General features: G+C 38.8%; 1 protein-coding gene across 2 annotated transcripts; it reads left to right on the top strand.

Moving 5' to 3' along the window:
- The first annotated feature begins 1,640 nt into the window (after window positions 1-1,640).
- Window positions 1,641-21,007, top strand: spon2a (spondin 2a, extracellular matrix protein). 2 transcript variants are annotated; one of them, XM_027154519.2, is made up of 6 exons: window positions 1,641-1,772; window positions 8,723-8,957; window positions 10,603-10,823; window positions 16,962-17,153; window positions 17,850-18,024; window positions 20,196-21,004. In XM_027154519.2, exons 2-6 carry the CDS (start codon window positions 8,723-8,725, stop codon window positions 20,381-20,383), a joined length of 1,011 nt encoding a protein of 336 aa, XP_027010320.1. In that variant the 5' UTR covers window positions 1,641-1,772; the 3' UTR covers window positions 20,384-21,004. The 2 variants fall into 2 exon arrangements, with proteins under 2 accessions (XP_027010320.1, XP_047657986.1); XM_047802030.1 differs by lacking the exon at window positions 1,641-1,772 and adding an exon at window positions 4,098-4,118 and having other exon boundaries at window positions 20,196-21,007.
- The last annotated feature ends 202 nt before the right edge of the window (window positions 21,008-21,209 follow it).

Genomic DNA, 21,209 nt, shown 5'->3' on the forward strand with positions numbered 1-21,209 from the left:
TTTTTAGCTCTTTTTTTTTAAGAAAAATTTCCAAAAGCATAAAAATAAGTTTGTGACTAGACATTTTTCATATGGTGCTCTCAAATGCCAACTAGGGCATCCTTGTAAAAGTTATTTTCCATGGTCTGAAGCCATGTATATACGTCAAGGCTTTGGCCTAGACGCTTTGGCCTCCATCACTCACATTTTGGTAAATTTTGGATGATGTATTCTGTGGTGTCACCAACACGAAGACTTCAGAATTTTGAAGAATTTCTTCAGAAGACTTCTTATTTTTATAGTGGATCTCTCTCTTGATGTGACAAAGTTAGAAAGTTTACTGTGTAGTCGATGTACAGTACATGTTTGTTCTCCTCAGGGGGAACGTATGAAGTTTTTAACAGACTGAGTCTCTTGGATAAGAAAATGTAATAGACGTCTAAGGAAAGTCGATGAAATCTGTCGATGAAGTTTGTCAAATGAAATTTGTCAATAAACTTAAAGATAATAAAAGATTGACAGAGGTTAAGACCGATGTTTGCTTTTAATGAGCTAAACCTCAACTTGATATGTACCTTATAATTAAAAAGTATAAAAATGAAACTTATTTTTGCATTCTTATATCAATTCATTGACCATCTCTTGCTTTAAATTTTTTTTCCCGTGAATCATCCATTATAGGTTTAAAAAAGTGCTCATTTTCGTGTCCCACAGCATTCACGCAAGCCTGTTACCTGAACTCATTCACCCTTATGAAATATTTGGAATAGTCCACAAGTCACATGATCGGCAAGAGCCGTCCAAATAAACTGAATTTCCTGAAGATCAAGAACATACTTTAATTCTGCTTTTTTTCATTTTTAGTGAGATTGTGATACTGACTGAAGATGACTTTGAAAGTACAGATATATTATCTGAATTATAGATTAGAAGTAAAATATTAATATAAAATAAACCATTTGATGTAAACCATTGCGTGTGAGAGTTAGTATATTTTGTTTCTTCATTCTTTGCTGAATAATTAATAACTCAGTTCTACTACTAATTTAAGAACAAATGCAGCTAAGTTTTAATGTTTAAAATGATTTTTTTAAAAACATTTTTAAGATTTACCACAAAATTTTTACTGTATTTTCCCGGTTTGAGGAAAAAGGCTTTGTTTTAAGATGATTATTCTTTGATATTTTTCTTTGCGTATTTTTATTTACCTTAATTGTCAGTATTTGAAATCAACAAAATGAATAGAAACTTGGTGTTTAAAGGGTTAATCCATCTGTCTAAGATGGTAAACATTTAATACCATTCTTTGACCTGCTTCTCAACATTTTTTGGATTATGGCATGTGTTTTATGGAAAACCATAATGATGCACAATCATCTTTTCAGCCTCATCATGAGGAATCCACCTAGTGGGTTATTAAATGCTGGAGGTGAGGGAGTTTGCATTTAATAGTGAAGAGGTGGGCTGAAAATGGAAAGAGAGACATAAAAAAACAAGTTTGTGTGTGTGTGTGTGTGTGTGTGTGTGTGTGTGTGTGTGTGTGTGTGTGTGTGTGTGTGTGAGTGTGTGTGCGCGTGTGTGTGTGTGTGCATCCATACAAGGAGAGGTGAAGGGTGGGGGTGTAGAAGGGGAGGGAAGAGAGAGAGAGAGGGAGAGAGAGAAGGAGAGAGGGAGAGAGAGAGGGAGAGGAGGGGAGAGTGAGACAAAGAGAGAGACAAAGTAGAGAAGAGTGAGAGTCCTGCTCTGTGCTGCACATCTCCAACTTGGTGCTGCTGTATCCTCTTCTGGACCAGGTGAGCACGAGCACACAGGCATCTGTAAATGCACATGAGAGTGAGTGTGTGTGTGTGTGTGTGTGCGTGTGTGCGTGTGTGTCTGTCTGTCTCTCGCACTCATGCTGTCTGTGAAAGCCGGCTTTTCTTCTCTGTGTCTCCTCTGTCCTTCCTTCCTTCCTTCCTGCCTTCCCTCCTTCCTTCCTTCCTTCCTTCCTTCCTTCCTTCTCTCTCTCTCTCTCTCTCTCTCTCTCTCTCTCTCTCTCTCTCTCTCTCTCTCTCTCTCTCTCTCTCTCTCTCTCTTTGAAGTCCACTGCCGTCTTCCTGAGTAACTTAACACATGCTTTCTCCTTGACCGTTTACACACTCCCTTTCCTCCTTCCTCTTTCTCTCTTTATCTCTTTTCCGTGTTTTGGCCATGACATCATTATCTGTGTTTGCATGTAATTCTGATGTTGAAATGCATGTTCCTTTACCTGTAGCTTAGATACATGTGCTGCACTGCATGTGGTTTGCTAATTGCACTGTCTCCAACTCCATGCCTTTTTACTTTACGTGCTAACTAAGAACCCGCAAGCACTTTTCTTTGGCGCTTCTCCTCCTCTCCTGGTTTTATTGCGTCTGGTTCGTGCCTGGTGAAGAGAGCATGAGAGACAGAGATGATGTTTGAGGTTGTATGTGTGTCTTCTCAGGAGGGCAAATAACGGTTGGTTTGCTTTAGGTCAGTGTGAAAAAGTTTGTGAATCGTCCGCATTTTTGGTCGAATTCTTCTTAAACTGTCAACAGTAAGGAAAAAAAATAATTATTTAAAATAAACTGAACAAATGTGTTAAAACAATCACGGTCACTTTTAGTAAAGGTTGGTGAACCTTTTTATTTAGTAACAATTGGAAGCACTTTAATGGGTAATAACCTTCAGTCATGCGTTCTCTTTATGTAGCTACAGATCAGTATGGTGCGTAAAACAAGAAGTATTTACAAAATCGCACGTGGATTGTAGGACGACCTGCTCGGACGGCCTGTTTCAGATCATACTTTCAGTTCATATGAGGACAAGACTCAGATTGGGCCAAGGTTTTATATTCTACAATATGAATTGTCTACCATGTGACCTAGTTTGTGATTGATTTATTCCTGTTTTAGTTCCTCTTTGCATCATGTCGCATAACTTGGCGTCGTTTGTGTTTTTGATCACAGACAGATGCACTGGCATTTTGCTTATGATCCACACAACAACAATTTGAATTTGACACAGACGTCAGTGTTAAGTTTAAAGGGATATTTCCTTTTTGGAAATCCCACATGTTCCACATTTTTCCCCTCTAGACCAAGGTTATAGAGGTCAGGATCTGCCTACAGGTCCCTTGTTTGTCACCCTAGAGCTCCCACATTGATGGATTTTATTGCCTGATGGTTGTAGGACATCCATAGCCTGGGGAGAGTAACAACAGTGCTGGATTGTAAACTCTTTTGCCTGACTGGGGACTGATGGGGGGCCCACGCTTTTAGAGATCCCTTTGTAGCCCTTTCCTGTCTTATAAGCTCCAGTAACGTTTCTTCAAGCCATTTCTTCCCACGTCCAGATTTCAGAATTCTGTTGTGACGATCAGGTAACCGAAGCTGTGGGTGTTCTCCTATACACAGATGAGGGTCCAGACACCTGAGCTGAAGAACATCTGACTCAAATTAGCCTCTTTTTTTTTTTTTTACGAAGTCTTTATTTTAGAGGTTTGTATACTTTATCTGTGGATGGCCGTGATTGTTTAAACTAATGTCTGACTGATAATAATCAGGTAATAATAATCAGGTAATTGCTAAAGGCTGACATTTTTTCACCCAGCCACCTTGCCAAGTCCCGAATTTACACAGAACGAAATAAAATTCAGTGCCAAGGTTTTACTGCATTAAAGGTGCAATTTTCCCAGAGCTGAGAAGAACACCATTATCTAATGCCTGCCTACAAATCTCAATTTTTAACACGTTAAATAAAAACGCCTGATAATTGCAACATATGTTGTGTTGCTGCAGATCTATAATTAGTAGTTTTTATTAATGCATCTGCCATCGATTTACAACATGGTATCTCAGTTCCAGGTCCTGTTCCCAACACACCTGATCCTATCTGTAAGCCTTTATTCAGCATGATCAGGTGTATTCAGTGTCACTAGGAGTTAAAAAATATTAGATTTGAGTGGAGTTTTTTTAACAGCTTTTAAGTTGTAAGCAAAGTAGAGTTTCTTTGGACTGACATGCAGAGCAGTAAATATCTGCGGATCTTAATTCAACTTCTTGCTTTGCATGCAGGCCCGATGAGCTGGTCAGTGCACAAGAAAAAGGTTTTCCAAACCCAATCCATACAAAATGAGTGTGAGCAAATTCATCTCTTATCTATCATCCCAACACACTTCACACATACAGACTCAATGCATTTATGTATGGCAAATAATAAATGCCATATAACTAACTAAATATAACTTATTTATATTATAACTTTTATTACTTTTATATAACTTTTTATATATATATATATATATATATATATATATATATATATATATATATATATATATATATATATATATATAGATATAGATATAGATTAGATATATTTCTTTGTAAACAAGATAAGTAATATTGTAATATTGTTCTAGCTCAATCACTGTAATGTGTACAAGATTATTCAAATCCCTGTCTTCAGCTTTTGATACTACAGGCTTTAAAAGGCATTTCTGCAAATCAGACACTTGGTGTGATGTTACACACCACCCTGATTTTTTTTATTTATATAATTACTGTTGTATTATTTATTTATTATTCACAAAAGAGCGCTGCGTATTCGGAGGCTTACTTCCTTCTGATGGTTGATCTGCATTCTGAAATCTTGCCGATCTTTCTGAAACCTCTTAGTTTAGTACTCCGTTTTAGGAATAGAAATCAGGAAGAACTGGAACGTTACACTTAGTTTAAATCTAATCCGTCCTCAATCCCATAATTAACCTTAAATGGTACACTGTCTTCTTGCTCTTAATACGGTCCTGGTGATGGTCAGTACACCAGAAAGAAATGTTCCGAAACCCCAAGCCAAAAAAATGAGTTTGAGAAAGTGATTCATTTCTTTATCACTCTGTAATGTTAACAAAATTAACTGAAGGTTTTTTTTTTTGCCACCAAGCAATAACAAATGTGGAAAAAAGTGTGATTATTACAAAATCTTTATTATAAAAGATACATTTTCACCAGTTTTCTGCCCTAAATATATATTATATATTATATATTTGTAAAAGTAAACGTTTTACTTTCATGATGGCATGAACGTGTGGTGAGGTTTGAATCTTGAGGGACAAAGACATTTGTTAATATCAGAGGTGGGAGTAAGTCACACATGTGCAAGTCACAAGTAAGTCTCAAGTCATGAATGTCAAGTCAAAGTCAAATCGAGTCTTTTTTTAATATTTGTCAAGCAAGTTTCAAGTCTCAAATTTGTGACTTAAGTCTGACTCGAGTCAAGTCGAGTCCCCATCTCTGAGTCATTTAACTCAAGTCAGAGTCAAGTCTCAAGTCATGAATGTCAAGTCAAAGTCATGTCGAGTCTTTTTTTAATATTTGTCAAGCAAGTCTCAAGTCTCAAATTTGTGACTTAAGTCTGACTCGAGTCAAGTCGAGTCCCCATCTCTGAGTCATTTAACTCAAGTCAGAGTCAAGTCTCAAGTCATGAATGTCAAGTCAAAGTCATGTCGAGTCTTTTTTTAATATTTGTCAAGCAAGTCTCAAGTCTCAAATTTGTGACTTAAGTCTGACTCGAGTCAAGTCGAGTCCCCATCTCTGAGTCATTTAACTCAAGTCAGAGTCAAGTCTCAAGTCATGAATGTCAAGTCAAAGTCATGTCGAGTCTTTTTTTAATATTTGTCAAGCAAGTCTCAAGTCTCAAATTTGTGACTTAAGTCTGACTCGAGTCAAGTCGAGTCCCCATCTCTGAGTCATTTAACTCAAGTCAGAGTCAAGTCTCAAGTCATGAATGTCAAATCAAAGTCAAGTCGAGTCTTTTTTTAATATTTGTCAAGCAAGTCTCAAGTCTCAAATTTGTGACTTAAGTCTGACTCGAGTCAAGTCGAGTCCCCATCTCTGAGTCATTTAACTCAAGTCAGAGTCAAGTCTCAAGTCATGAATGTCAAATCAAAGTCAAGTCGAGTCTTTTTTTAATATTTGTCAAGCAAGTCTCAAGTCTCAAATTCGCGACTTAAGTCTGACTCGAGTCAAGTCATATGTACAAAGAAAATAACTGTGGGATCCATGCATCTGAAGTTGAGACCAATTATGAACTGGAGTGATGGACGTGAGGTTGCAGAAATGTGAGGGCCGGAATTCACTTCACTACCAAACTGAATGCAAGTTACTGTTCTTGGTCTAGTTTGGTCCAGATGAGGCTGGGTTCAATTTTACCTTCACCTCAGGTAGTTTTTTCTCACCACCATTGCTACTGATTTACTAATTAGGGATGAATATAAATTTAGATTGAAAACTTTGTCATTTTTATTCTGAATTTCTATATTCCTGTGAAGCTGCTTTGAGACAATTTCCCCGTTAAAAGTGCTATACAAACAAAACAGAATTGAATTCAATTGAATACAGATACAGACAGATAATATACACTAGGTGGTTGGATCAAACCTCTTCAATTCCATGCAGCTCTGCAACAAGGTTTTGAATCTCAGAACAGCATGAAGCACCATCTGGACTTTGGATATTAAATCTAGTGATACTGATGTGCACATTGTCTCTATTAATCAACTCATTGATAGTTGCATGGTTTAATGCACAAGCCTGGGATAGAAAGAAGTATTTAGGATTACACCTGGTGAAGAGAAAATGAGGAGGCTTGGGAAAGGTGGTGTCGTGTAAACATCACTGTTTAGTTCTTGAAAATTGCCGTGTGCTTAAATTTCCGCAAATATCTGGAGCAGATTCTTCACACGTGTTCCACACGTAAATGCAATGTCCGTGGTATTTATGGAAGTGCACTTCTGAGAAGTCATGCTTGTGGTTAAATCTTCTCTTAAAAGATGAAGAATGCCAGACGTACCCTAAAAGTGGGATGTTTGAGTCATTCCAGATGACTCGATATCGCCTCTTAGTTTAGTGTGTCTTATTTCTGTTCTGGTCACTTGTACCCTTCAGCACCCTGGGCTACATCAGACTGTTTCCTAAATCAAGCTGGATTACTGTCCCAGTCCCTCTAGGCTATAAATGTTAGCGAAAATGCCATCTATGCTTCATCACTTAAACTTATATGATCTCAAGGCTTAAAAGCAGAACATAAAAATGGAAAATCTGTGGAGGCGAATAAGGGGCACAGCCTTTGACGCTGATTAGTTAGTATGAGGAATCAGACGGTTGGTGTCAGGCGTGGGCAGGTGTCTGGGTCTGTGCTAGTGACCCGGTGCCCTTTGTGGCATTACCTCTTTATAAAGTGGCACTGACAGACAAGGCACGTGTCCTGAACCCTTCAGCTTTTGTTTTTTGCTTCATGCACACCAGAAGACGCACGCAGACGCACATATGCAGTATGAAAATAGCTCAGTCATGTTAGGTTTGCTCTTATGCTGCTATTTAAATTCAGTCAGGCAGTAAATCAGGACGTGTGTGTACATGTGAGAACGTTTTGTGCAGGAGAGATGACAGAGAGCTTGCCGGGGTGGCAAACTGTCTGATTTATGAGCCACTACAGACAGAGAAACACTTTCTACTATCTACTACTGTCTACATCTGTCCTGCTTAGTCAGTGAGATCCTCATCTGGCCTTCTGCAGCTTAGACTTGTTTTCCAGGATGGATCATGAACCAAAGCTCACTCTTTATAAAAAAGCTCTGGCATTATTAAACGGGATGAATTTGTCTTAAACGACAAGTGCAGCCAAGCACATTATGGAACGTGACTTGGCTAATCTTCACACATGCAGCACTAAAACAGGGGCATGATCAAACGCGACATAACAAAATCCTCCACATACCTCGACTCTTTATGGTCATTTTAGGCTCGAGATGACAAACAAGACACAAATAAATCCAGCCAGTGTACTCGTACCTGAGTGCTTAACAAGTGGCCAAAATAAACTGCATATTACACACGCAGTCTTCAGCTTTTAATCACACAGGATTTGAAAGGCATTTCTGCCAATCGGATACTTGGTGTGAAGTTATGCAACGAGCTGCTGATTTTTTTTAAAAATAGAATTCGATTCTGAATTAGAGAGCAGCTTATTTGGAGTCTTACTGCGTTCAGATACTTGATCTGCATTTTGAAATCTTGTTGATTATGAGAGAAGCCTCTGAGCTTTAGTTCATCCAGTAAAGCAGTATTCCAAATTTTTGCACCAAACCTAAATATAACCCTTCTTTATCCAAAGATTAACCTTAAACAGTAACTATCTTACAAACACACCCCCACCCCCACACCTCCAATAATCTTTTTACCATGGTTAAATAAAATTTTTTACTTTTTTTTATTTTTTAAATCAGCTATTAGTGTTTGCATCTGCCATACAAGTCCCTGTGAATGAGCTGTTGCTATAGAAATAGTAACACTAAATCTGAAAAATATCTTCACTAAAGTCACATGTATCTGGTATTTTCCATTATAAAATGACAGTAAACAGTAAATTAGATTACTACACCCAATTTTGGATAGTTCAGCTCATTGTTTGCAGATAATCTGGCTAATCTTAAAACATCTGTTTTAAGAAAGAAGTGAGTTTTTTTTCTCGAATATATTGTGAAACGAAGAAGAAATGTCTGTAATCATATATTTATTAGAAATTAGAAATACTCAATACATTTGAATATATTCAAGAAATTTTCATGTGAAAAGATGTCATATTTTTCTGGATGTTATTGGCGCTGTGGTACAATAATGTAGTAAATTAAATCAGGGAAAACGCTATTTTGAAAAAAAATTCTCTTTTCTCTCTCTTGCAGATGATGATGATGCCCTCTGAGCTCCTCGTCCCCGGGTGGCTGCAGCACCTGCTTGTTGTGCTCCTGAAGCTGAGCCTCTCCTGTGCATCCCCTCTAAAAGTTACCAATGGGACGGCGTGCACCGCCCGAGGACCCGCCTCTTACATCCTAGTATTCACTGGTCAGTGGAGCCCGCAGATGTTCCCAAAACAGTACCCTTTATTCCGACCTCCTGCGCAGTGGTCCAAACTTGTAGGTAAGTTCAAGGAGAAGATGGAACCTGTGAAACCTTTCTGTGAGCCTTTAAGTGTCATGAAGGGAAACAGAGTATTTGGTTTAGGGTAGAAACTGCCTCATGCCATGATGAGTCAGGATGCTGAAGCCTCGCATCTGGCCTGTTAACCCATCCCAGTGACACACATCTCCCTCAGCACCTCCTCCATATGGGAGTAAGACAGCATAATGAGGAAAGCAGAAGGGGGGGGGGGGCAAATAAGTACTACCAGATGACGCACGTTACCCCATAGGTTCCATGTATCCAAAGTGGAGGTTTAGGAAAGATGTCCAGAGAAAAAAAAGAAAAAGAGGACTGGAGAGGCTGACCTTTTACACCCTTTTAGATAAACATATTGCATATATATGACATCCTTAGCCCAGAGGTCTGCAATGGCCATTTGCTTTAATGACAAGTGCTCCCTGGCACACATATAATAAGAATCTGTGTGCAGGGCATCTGAGCTTTGCCAGCTCCCAGGTCAGGAGAGGATGCAGAGCCTGATGGATCCGGCCAAGACATTTAAACCATTTATAGCCAGAGGATGGAGCGCGACCGTCTGCAAGACTAACACCAGGTTACTGGAGTTTCTCCTCCAACAGTCTGGGTCTCCATATCGCATGTTATAATCGTTCGGTTTGCAATTATAGTCATATTAAAGTTGAATAGTCATGCACGATGGCTTAGAGATAAAGACAGAGATGGTAACGAGAGAATGGGGGATTGCTGTGGGTTTGTGGTTGAGTTGTCTGAGGTTGCGATGCTTGGCTCTGACTAGTCATGTTCATGCCAAACCGGTCAGACGCTGCATGTGGACGGATGAACCATGTCATCACTGCTGACACTCTTTCACTTTCTCTCTCCCTGCCCTTCCTCACCTCACTTTGAATATCTGCCATGACGGCTTGTAGCTACATAACACGCAGTGGGACATAAAGGATATGCCTAATGACTTTTAAAGCCACCATAACCTCTGCACATTGCTCCCTCAAAAGATTGTAATAAAAAGCCATAGAGCTTATGGGTCTGTTTTGTTAGTGCAGTTTTGTGGTTTATTAAACAGGATAGATTTTACTTGCTTCCTGGAGACCTTAAACCTACCAAATGGTTTTTTTCAAGTGTATAAGGAAAAAAATGGAATCATACAGGCTTCTGGAAAATAGCTTATTTTAGGAGGTGAAGCGTGCTAATGTTGGTCATGGATCCAGGTGAGAGTTTAGACTGAAGTACGGAAAAAATCCACATGTAATGTAGATTGTGTTTATGTTCACATTTTAGTATGTTTTTACTTCTTTTTTTAAATACACACTCTAATCAACTCTGAGCTTTTACGTGCTTTTATGGTCGCAAGGACTATTTTTGAATAACTCTATACATGTTTTAGCCACCCTCTTTTCTACATAAGGTGGCTGAGAAGAAGAATCATATCTGGTATGTACGGGTAAGTATGTGGAAGCTGTAGAGTGGTGAAACCTGCTGATTTGTGTCCAGCATGTAAATATTAATAGTTGTCTGGTTTACTGAATTTTATTAGAAATCTCTTTCGGTTTAAAAATCCAACCGGATTTCTGTAACACGTCTCTCAGATTAAAAAATGATCCCATGTGTCCTCTCTTTCTCTCTACAGCTGTCACCCATAATGAGCGGTACCAGTTGTGGCAGGAAGGAGCGATGGCAAGCCCTGGTGTGAAGAGTTTTGCTGAGCTCGGTGTCACGGTTGAGCTGGTAAAGGGGGCAAAAGAAGCAAGGAAGCGGAGGGTAGTGGGGTCCATGTACCGCACAGCAGGGATCCCAACTGGAGTCGGCCACAGCTCCACTGAACTCGTTCTGCAGCCCAGGAACCCACTGGTACCTAACATTTCCTTAATACTGATCTTAAAGAAATACTTTATCATCTTCTACGTCTATAATGTATGTCTAATTGTGCTATAAAGTGAGTGTGGATTCTTCAGAATCTATTTTTGCTAACAGGAACATTTGGGCAAATTGTGTGCTTCTTACTCGGTGTTAATTATGTGTTTTTAGCAGTGCTCTATGGAAGCATTATCATACCCACAGCTGTACGGTTATCCTGACTATCAGCACAGCTGTGATTACTTACAGTGTAGAGCTACGCTGAATCACAGCTGAAAAATAATATCAACACTCCTGAAAATGATGTACATGTTTTTTAACAACTGCCCTAAAAGTGAGTGTGTGAGAGTTCCTGGTAAATAATTTTTCCTTTCATTTCTCAGTACAGAAATATCTGATGACATTCTTGTTTGTGGGAATCATGCATGAATCATACTCTTCAGAGGTAATGTACATAGGTTAAAAAAAGAAAAACACTGGAGAATTCATTTAATACCAATACTGAATGGACAAGAAAGAACAAAAACTCAAAAACTGTCTCAAACTTATAAAAAGTCTTAACCATATCATGTACAGTTTGTTGTCATAAATGAAGATACTGTATAAGGCCTATGAACTGAGCCAAAAGTTGGACACAGCCAGTTAAGATTTTAAAGACATTTTGATCCAAAGACTTATTCTAGATTTCTTAGACAAACATTAATTTATTTTTAATTAATAATAAAAAAAATCTTAAAACTCTAATAAGTGTTGAACATGTGGGAACTTCAATACTGGTGGAAAAGCACTCTAGATGGCTACATCGTTAAACCTCCACGAGGAGGCCAAGAGTGTACAAAACTGTCATCGAGGCCACTTTGAACCATCTAACAGACTTAAGTTTTGAATTGCTTAACACTTTTTGGTCACAATTCATAGTTAATTGTACAATAGTACCATTCAAATCAAATCCAAAGACTCCAAGGTTTTCCTGTTTAAAAGTACATAGAACTTAAAGGCTTCCCCCAAAGAGTTTTTAATCAGTGGTTTGGATTGATACAGCTTAATAAAATGCTATGTTTTGCATATTCCACTATGAAACAAAGGCCATCTGTGTAGACGTTTAGTGTTAAGGGTCTCACTTCAGGACCCAACAGTGGCAACTTAACACTGCTAGGATTTCTCGCAACTTTACACCTAGTAGAATATAACAGGAATTTCACACTTTGTTGGTGCTTAAGGGCATCACACTTTATTTAAAACATCTGGTTCAGCACCAACTAAACAAAGGTCCCAGTTAGTTCCCTAAATGCTCCTTTATGGCTTTTTGGGGTTTGGGAGAGGTTTCTACAGTATGTAGACTAACAAGAGAGGATTGCACATTCAGAAAAGGTTCCAAGTAGAACGTTGGGTGCTAGAGGAACCCTTTTTCTAAGAAAGTGTTTCAAAATACTGTATTGTTTCAACCATCAGCTAAACTCAAGAACACACAAACTTGCCCCTACTAAGGGCCAAAACCTATATCATGTCTTTATAGCTGCAGTAATGACTCTGAGAACCAGCGTTGGTTTATAGCACCTCCAAACCACAACCTTTCCCTTGCCTCCTTCATTCCAGTGCAATCTTTTTGACCTCTTTTAAAACTGGAGAATGATTTCTTGATTATTTCTTCAGATCTTTTGTCTGTTGTTTATTTTCATTCGAGTCTGGCTTTCCTGTGACTCACGGCTCCTGACAAGTTTATTACTCGAAAGGATGTTTGGATGCAGGGACTAAAACAAGCGTGACTGGAAATGGTGACCTAAATATCTTTATTACTTGGGCATCATTTCTAAATAGCACAGAGGAGCACCGAAAAAAGGGATACTATTTCTCTTGGGCACATGCCTGTCATTTCTAGTGGGTTTTAAATGACAGCGACAGGTCACATGACCCGACGTCGGGATGGCTGCTGCTTTTAGACCTGCCAGGAAGGTTAGGGTGGCCCTGAAGGTGGAAGAACCATCTGTGTGTGTGTGTATCTGTGTTTATGTGTGCATGCTGGGAAACTATAATGGAGACACATGAGTAGAAACTAACAAAGTCTTGGACACCTGTTGAATGCACGTCTTTGTCTACCCGGCTCTCAGCTCAGCAATATTATATACGCAGCATGCAGGAACGTGTCATTCGACACACTAAGAATTTGGCACTTCAAAGTCTCTTACAGAGATCACAGAAGATCGTAACTCCCTTTTGCTTTATACTTCCAGTTAATCAAATGACCAGGTCACTGAGGACATTGCAGTCAGATAAGTGCAGAAACTGACCATAAGTATGAATACTGTGATATTGTGATGTGGTCATAATATTAGATGGGAGGCTAAAATCTAATCTATTAACTTCTCGACAATGTGGATCATAGGAACCATGTGGAGCAATTTGATACACACACACACGCGCGCGCGCACACACACACACACACACGCACGCACGCACGCAGACATACTTAAAGCTTACAGCTGATCTCAATTTTTTAAGTGTTTCAAGAACGTAATGCTCTACTGATTTTAACTTTCTCCTTTTAAGTCATTTCGGGGAAAAAAGCAATGATAAAGTAAATAATCAGCCTCATTTACATTCATTACACCCACAATTATATTTCACATGCTCCTCCTTCTCAATCACTGCTTATGACGTGTTACAAACTAAAATCTGCTAAGCCAACCTCAAAAGAATCTGCATTTACCAACCTCAAAATACTAACTGACAATGACTGTATAACATCATACATCAGTTTTTGTTATGATATGTGTGTACCGACGAACATCTGCTTAACATGGTGCAATGACAAACCATCGATAACTGGAAAACTCAAACACCTTTGTCTAAAGCCAAAGAAGAAACCCACAGACACAGGGACAAATCCTGTATAATCAGGCCAGAGAGACATTAACAAATGAGATTTAAGTTGCTTGTAAGAGCTAACGACTCTGCGACGGTGTGGAAAAGCCTTAAAGATCTTGCCAGCTGGAGGCCACCATCTTTCCCCCACTCTGTGGACAGAACATGCTCTGTTGTAGATGTGACACTACCAGCCCTATCCTCCATACCTACTACAATAATCTCTCCACATACCCACCAATATCCACTTTAACTGCATTTAGGATCTGTGAGTATGATCAGGTCTTCCTGAAACATAAGTGCAGAAAAGCACCAGACCCAGAATGTGTTTTAATCTCTTGTCTAACATCTCTTTTCTTCAATCACTTGTCTGATATCCTGTTATCAGCAGTCGCCATCTTCACAGCAGATTGCCAGAGCAATGTGAAGTACTCTCCTGCTTCAAATTCTCCACAGTCATCCCCATCCCAAAAGAAAAACCCAGGAGCACAGGGCTAAAAGACTGCAGACCAGTCTCCTTAACAGCTGAGAGCTTGTTGCTGATACACCTGAAGGACATCCATGGCCCCTTGCTTGTCTTTTTTAATTAGACAAGCTTGTCAATGGATGCTGGATGAAGAGCAACATCGGACTATCCTTGACCATACATGGGCCTATACAAGGATCCTTCTCCTAGACTTCAGCTAGGCATTTAAGACACCTCCTAGAGTTTAAATTGATCCAGCTCACTGTGCCTACCTCCAACTGTGAGAGGATCAACAGCTTCCTGCAGCAGGTAAATCTGAAAAAATTCACATTCAGCTCATGCACACTCAACACTGGTGCTTCCCAATAATGACAGCATGACTACAGAGCCTCCTGTCAAATTCCCGAAGCTTGCAGATGACAGCACAATCATTTGCGTTATCCAGGATGGTCATGAGTTTGCTTACGGAGACTAATAGGCCCGAGGTCGAATAGTTGGCTGTCTGGTGCAGTCAAAACAAACTGGAACTGAACCTGCTCAAAATAGTAGAGTTGACAGTAGACTTCAGTAGACACCTCTTACACACGCACACCATAATGAACTGCACAGTGTTAGACGTGGAGTCATTGAGGTTCCTGGGTTCTACAATCCCACAAGACCTGAGGTGCCAGACCTACATTAAGTCTATAGTGAAAACGAACGTCCTCTGCCAACTGAGCTTCAGATACAATTCTTATTCTTCCATTATTGAATTTGTTCTGTTCACTTCAATAACTGTCTGGTTTAGTTCAGACATATCAGACAAAAGAAGACTTATAATAGTTATAGTGCAAAAAATGTGCAATAGTTGTAGTGCAATATTCCTCTGTTACTGCTACTCGGTTTCCCACATGCAATATTATAATTTGGTTATATTCATCCAGATTATCTTTGTATACATTTTTTGTTTGTACTACAGTTTTGTTGCATTTGTTTTTAGTGTATAATCCATTCTTGTCTAAGGAATTCCTATAATTTTCGATTTCTGATTCTGGTCCACAAACCAATAAAAAATTCTCAGTCCAAAGAAATATTAAATCTAGCAAGCTCGTCAATCTGTGCAATCACCTGCCATAAAGACACTGATAATCTGTGGGACTCTACAGCCTGGGATAGAAAGAAATCAGGCTTAGACCTGTTTCTTTATCATTCTGTCTATTTTTCCTCCCAGTCATGGTGTGATTTGATTTCACAAGAATCCAAAACATGTGCAGGTGAAAAATGAAAGCTAATATTGATGTATTTTTATCATAGAAAGACTTATCCCTGCTAGCTCATTTATATCAGGTGACCCTGCTGTCTTACCTAACCTTCTCACTCAGTATCACTGTCTCCAGAGGGAAGTACAGTACTCCAGTACTGGTGCAAAGCTCATATTAGACCATCATCTATGACAGGACTGACTTTCACTTGGCCAACCACATAATGGCAGAGTAAGGGCTGGAATATAAATTGATGGATTTAGTTTAGAGAGCCCCATGAACCACAATTATATAAACACTTAAGATGAATGGGCGCATTAAAAAAATCTCAGCTGGTAAATATTTATATGCAGGAATTGTGTGTCATGCAAAAGGAAAGTAAATGGTAATATTATTTCAGAGGTAATGTGAAAATTCAGTGATACTCAGTGATGGTGAATTAAAGGTTGCTTCAGTGGTTTCTGACACTTTAAGCACGTTGAGAAAAGAGGAAGAACATCAAGTGCGTATCATGGATTTATGATTGCATGCGCTTGTGTGTGTATTTGTGTGTGCACACACATCTCAAAGCCTCAGACTGATGTCCATCAGCTGAACTAGGCTGCAGACAGATGTAACCACACTGGCTTTACGTGCCAGCCAAACTGTTATAGCAGGATGCATTCCTGGAAAAGCCACAGCGCTAGAAAAAGAGGAGGCGGAGGACAGAAGAGAGAGAGAGAGAGAGACAGAGAGAGAGAGAGAGAAAAGGAAGTGTAAAACAAGTCTGACTCCAGACGGACTGTTCCGTAGCTGAGATTCATCGATCAAAAAAGTTGAAACTGTGCTCTGTTGTGTGCGTCATTAACAACCGCCAAATGAAAGATCGGTTTCATACTAATGCCTTTTCTAATGTCAGTAATCTAATAGGTATTTAAGACCAAATTTGAATAATAACAGAGATTATGGGTTTTGACTTGATGCCTGATCATTGCCTTGGAGTAACCTCAGCTACCTCATGAGTAAATAATGCTTTGATTTCAGTACCGGTGCCAGTATTACACAGTAACGTCTATCCATTTGGTTGCAATCTACTGTATGCGCTCAAGAACTTTGGCTATATAATAACTTTCGCTCTAATCTTCAAATAGACCTGTCCCTTAGGACTGTGTGTGAGTAAGCGATATAAAGAGTGTGTGCATCTGTTCTGACCGAGGGCTTTTCCTGCATTAGGTCATAACCCAACAGGAAACATTCATCACCATTTAAAGAAAAAAAAATCAGCAGCCTAACAAACACAGGAACGACTGGAAACTATTGGGAATGGCCTTAAAGAGACATTTCAGATGTGAACTATGAAGTCAATTGCTCTAACATTGTAGGGCATATTCAGGACAGAAAAGTATATTGCCAGAAGGAAGGCTGTCAGATTGTGTGTGTGTGTGTGTGTGTGTGTGTGTGTGTGTGTGTGTGTGTGTGTGTGTGTGTGTGTGTGTGTGTGTGTGTGTGTGTGTGTGTGTGTGTGTGTGTGTGTGTGTGTGTGTGTGTATGCGTGTCTCTGATTATGAACCCTCTCTCACACAGCTCTCCTTGATGGTGAAAGTGATTCCCAGCCCTGATTGGTTTGTTGGGGTGGACAGCTTAAGCCTGTGTGAAGCTGGCCAATGGAAAGAGGAAGTGACTTTCGACCTGCATCCATTTGATGCCGGGACGGACAGCGGTTTCACTTTCTCTTCGCCCAATTTTCCCACAGTTCCCCCTGAGAATATCACAATGGTGAGACCTTAATATTCAGTATGTTTTTACACAGATACAGTATACAGTATGTAATTACCCAAGACATCTTTGTAAATAACACCTTGGTATAAGTCTAGGCCAGTGCTTTACAGTCTCCGAGTCAAGGTACTGGAGTCAGCACTATAGATCATATACATTTCCTTTTCCAAAACTGATATTACAATATGTTTACTATATACCAGATCCACAATCATCAAGGGTTGCAACAGATCCACTGGCCACTGATGATGCTCCAGATTTATCATAAGATAGAGGCTACTAAAGCAAAGAAACACCTCATTGACAGGAAGCAGTCTTAGGGACCTGTCCTCTTCAGGGATTATAAATCATTACATCATACACTTGTAGGAATCTCTAAAAAGTGTTAAATAAGAATACAGGGAACGGAAATGAACATGTACTACACATAGTTGTAGATGTCGGTGCTCTGTCCCCACCATCTCTGGTATTTTTGAGTTTAGCTTGTCTTTAATATCAGAGAATATGTCTTTAATATTCTGAACTTATTTTTTTTAACCTCCCAATAGAACTGTAGGTGAATTAGCGACTCTAAATTGTGACTCTAAAATGTGAATATTTCTGTCCAAAATGTCCTGTGATAGATTAGGTAGGTAATGAAGGTATGATACAAAAAACTGTTGAAAACATTCTTTGTTGCTTCTTTTCAACCTACAGATCACATCTCAGAAGCCGAATCATCCTGCAAACTCTTTCTACTACCCCCGGCTGTCTGAGCTTCCGCCGCTAGCCACCATCTGGCTAAAAAAACAGCCTCGATCATCCATCCGTCAACACAACCACGTGTCCAATCATATCCTGCCTCAACTCAGCAAAACCCCACAATTTGCAGGTCGGAACACCATCATGCCTTCTTTGAACCTATGTTTTGTCAGTCAGTTGTATGGTCTGGTCTTTATCAGCAATCAGGACTGTACTGAACTCGGAGTTTGTGGTGACCCATTAGTTCCTCAGGAGCTCTCGGTTAAATAACATTATTTACATTTCCATTATTTACTGTAGAGTGTCACCCAAATGAGGCTTGGTTTCCTTCTGAGTCTGGTTCCTCTCAAGTTTTCTTCCTCATATCCTCTCAGGGAGTTTTCATGCGACCTTAAATGAATATATTTTTAATTAATTTTAAACTTTAATTGTATATATTCATTTATTTATTTATTTTTCTTCTTATTTTTCTTCTACTTTATCTATCTATCTATCTATCTATCTATCTATCTATCTATCTATCTATCTATCTATCTATCTATCTATCTATCTATCTATCTATCTATCTATCTAGCTATCTATCTATCTATTTATTTGTTTGTTTGTTTGTTTGTTTATTTATTTCTCTCTCTTCTGTTTCCATACTGTACGTCTGTAAAGCTGCCTTGAGACAATGGGAATTGTTAAAAGTGCTATACAAATAAACTGAATTCAATTAAAAATAATTTAATAGAACACATACCCACACAACCCTTTTTCAACATATTTGTTTTGGTTCTAGTAAAACATTGAACATAATCTATACTCTGTGTTTAATATTTTTTAGTCATTTTCAAGGGCAATATATTTTCAAGGGCAATATAGCTTCAATCTAGAGATGGGAACCCTCAGGCTTTCCCTCGATATAATACAGCAACTGTGTGATACTTGACACTAACGCCGTTACGATACGATGACAACCGCTATGATATGATACAAGGACAAGCGCTATGATATGATACATAGACAACCACTATGATACGATACGAAGACAACCGCTATGATATGATACGTAAACAACCACTATGATATGATATGAACCTGCTACGATATAGTATGATTTGACCATCTTTTTTTAAAATCTGGGTTCAGCCTTCCTTTAATGCACAAATGATGAGGACAATTTTAAATATCAAAGTTCTGGACAAATCACCTTGCTGGCACAATAGTTTTAAAAAAAATTATTTTTAAACACCAGATTTCTGTAAGTTTACTGTCGTTTTTGGACAGTAATTGATTTGGCTCATTTCATTTAATAGTTGCCTTTTTATATCAATGTGTCAATTCATAAATCATAAATTAATTACACCTTTACTTCAAACCTTATCCACTTCTTCAGTAATGACCCACAGTCTTGCCCGTGCCCCTCTTGCCCTGTGGCTTAGTCATCATCAAAGAGCCCACTCTCATCAGGAGAGAATCATTTCATTAGATAAACTTTGTATTTCTTTGCTCTTGGCAAATAATGGCATCCACAACATAACACAGCCACCAGTTACGCTACTTAATTTATCACAGAAAAGATTTTTTTTCTGGGCTGTTACTCTTTAGTGATATTTATCTCATACTCTCAACTCCAGTGCAAAACGTGTAGTATTTATACACCCGAATACCTTTAACTACATTTATGGTAAATGGACAATTGTGTAAAATTACCCCTCCAATTGTGGTTGTGTAGAGAATCAACAGCAAACATTTGGAATTAGTTTTAAGGTTTGGACGAGTCGCAGAGTCAGCACAAACAAAATTGTCCTGATGCTTGTTTAGAACCCTGTTGTTTAGAATCTTGTTTCAATCCATTAAGTTAATTTGAATTAGTTTAAGCAAAATATGCTGATGTAGCTACTGTAATACAGACCAGCTGGCATTTTCCAATAGGGCTTTTTTTTATGCCAGAGTCTTACATTCCCTGCCTGTTTACAGTTTAAACCCTTGCTTCAGTAAATAATCTCACCTGGATGCTGTAGACTTGTACCTACCTGCTGCTGTAATCATTAAGGCTGTGATGCTCGTACGGAATATTTCAATACTTTACAACATACACTTTGTAGAAGAGTAATGATTAATAATCTCACTGTACCTAGAAGTGAATGGATCCCTTTTTGGATCCCTTCCCATGGATCCCTGCTTCCTCTCTAGGTTTTTTCCTCATGTCAGCTCAGGGAGTTTTCCTTTTTTTGCATCTGGCTTGCTCATTAGGGATCTAAATCTATGTTTCCTGTAAAGCTGCTTTGTGACACTGCCCACTGTGTGCCGTTACAGAGACGCCGCTGGACTGCGAAGTCTCCATGTGGTCGTCCTGGGGCCTGTGTTTGGGGCCATGCTCCAGAGGAGGAGTCCGCCATCGTACCCGCTACATCCTCTTGAAACCTGCTAACAGCGGCACCCCCTGCCCCGAGCTGGAGGAACAGTCTGAGTGCACGCCACACAACTGCCTGGTGCAGCAGTGATGCTCGTTTACACACAGAGCCAATTTGCAAGGCCATGTCCTATATAATACCTAAAGAAGATGTCAAAGGTCACAGCGAGTGGTGATCTAACGCACCAGTTCTGCAGGAATATTCTGCAGTTCCTGCATTCAGCTTATACAAAGACACTTTTTGAAAACACATTTTTATAGTGTATCGACAAATAATCACATACTTTTTTGCAGACATCATTTTTCATAGTCGATTTTTGAACACGTCAAATGTTATCGACATTTTCTTTTATTACTGTTATTATTATTATTATTATTATTATTATTATTATTATTATTATTATTATTATTATTATCTACATTTCACAACAGCACTGAGACAAAAGTACTTCAGTTGTGGAATGAATTGACCAACAGTGCCCTCCACTAGTACACTTTAAATAAGCCCACTAAGACTGAACTCTTATACTGGGCCAATTAGGATGAGCTCCTTAACATCATTAGGCTAATAATCTTATATAATTGTTGTTTTGTTCCCCTCACCACCTTTGAAAAGATGTATATATGATGTATTTAATCGTTTTCTCCTTTTAATAAATGTGGAGTTGTTTCCTTAAAGTGAGGACTGTTTGAGTAACCGGATTCATTACAGCTGACATGTTTGTGTAAAGAGAAGTTTAAAGGTAGATTTTTACCTTAAAGAGACGTTTTTATATGAGGCATCATGGTATATGTTTGCTAACAAACTTACAGCAGAATTACTTTAAAAAAATCATTTGTTTAAATAAATAAACAGCAATTAAAACAGCAGTTACATTGAATCAGCAATTGCTGTTGAAATATTTATTAGTTTAAAG

Source organism: Tachysurus fulvidraco, chromosome 17 (genome assembly GCF_022655615.1).
Source record: "Tachysurus fulvidraco isolate hzauxx_2018 chromosome 17, HZAU_PFXX_2.0, whole genome shotgun sequence".
In the NCBI taxonomy this organism is placed as follows: domain Eukaryota; kingdom Metazoa; phylum Chordata; class Actinopteri; order Siluriformes; family Bagridae; genus Tachysurus; species Tachysurus fulvidraco.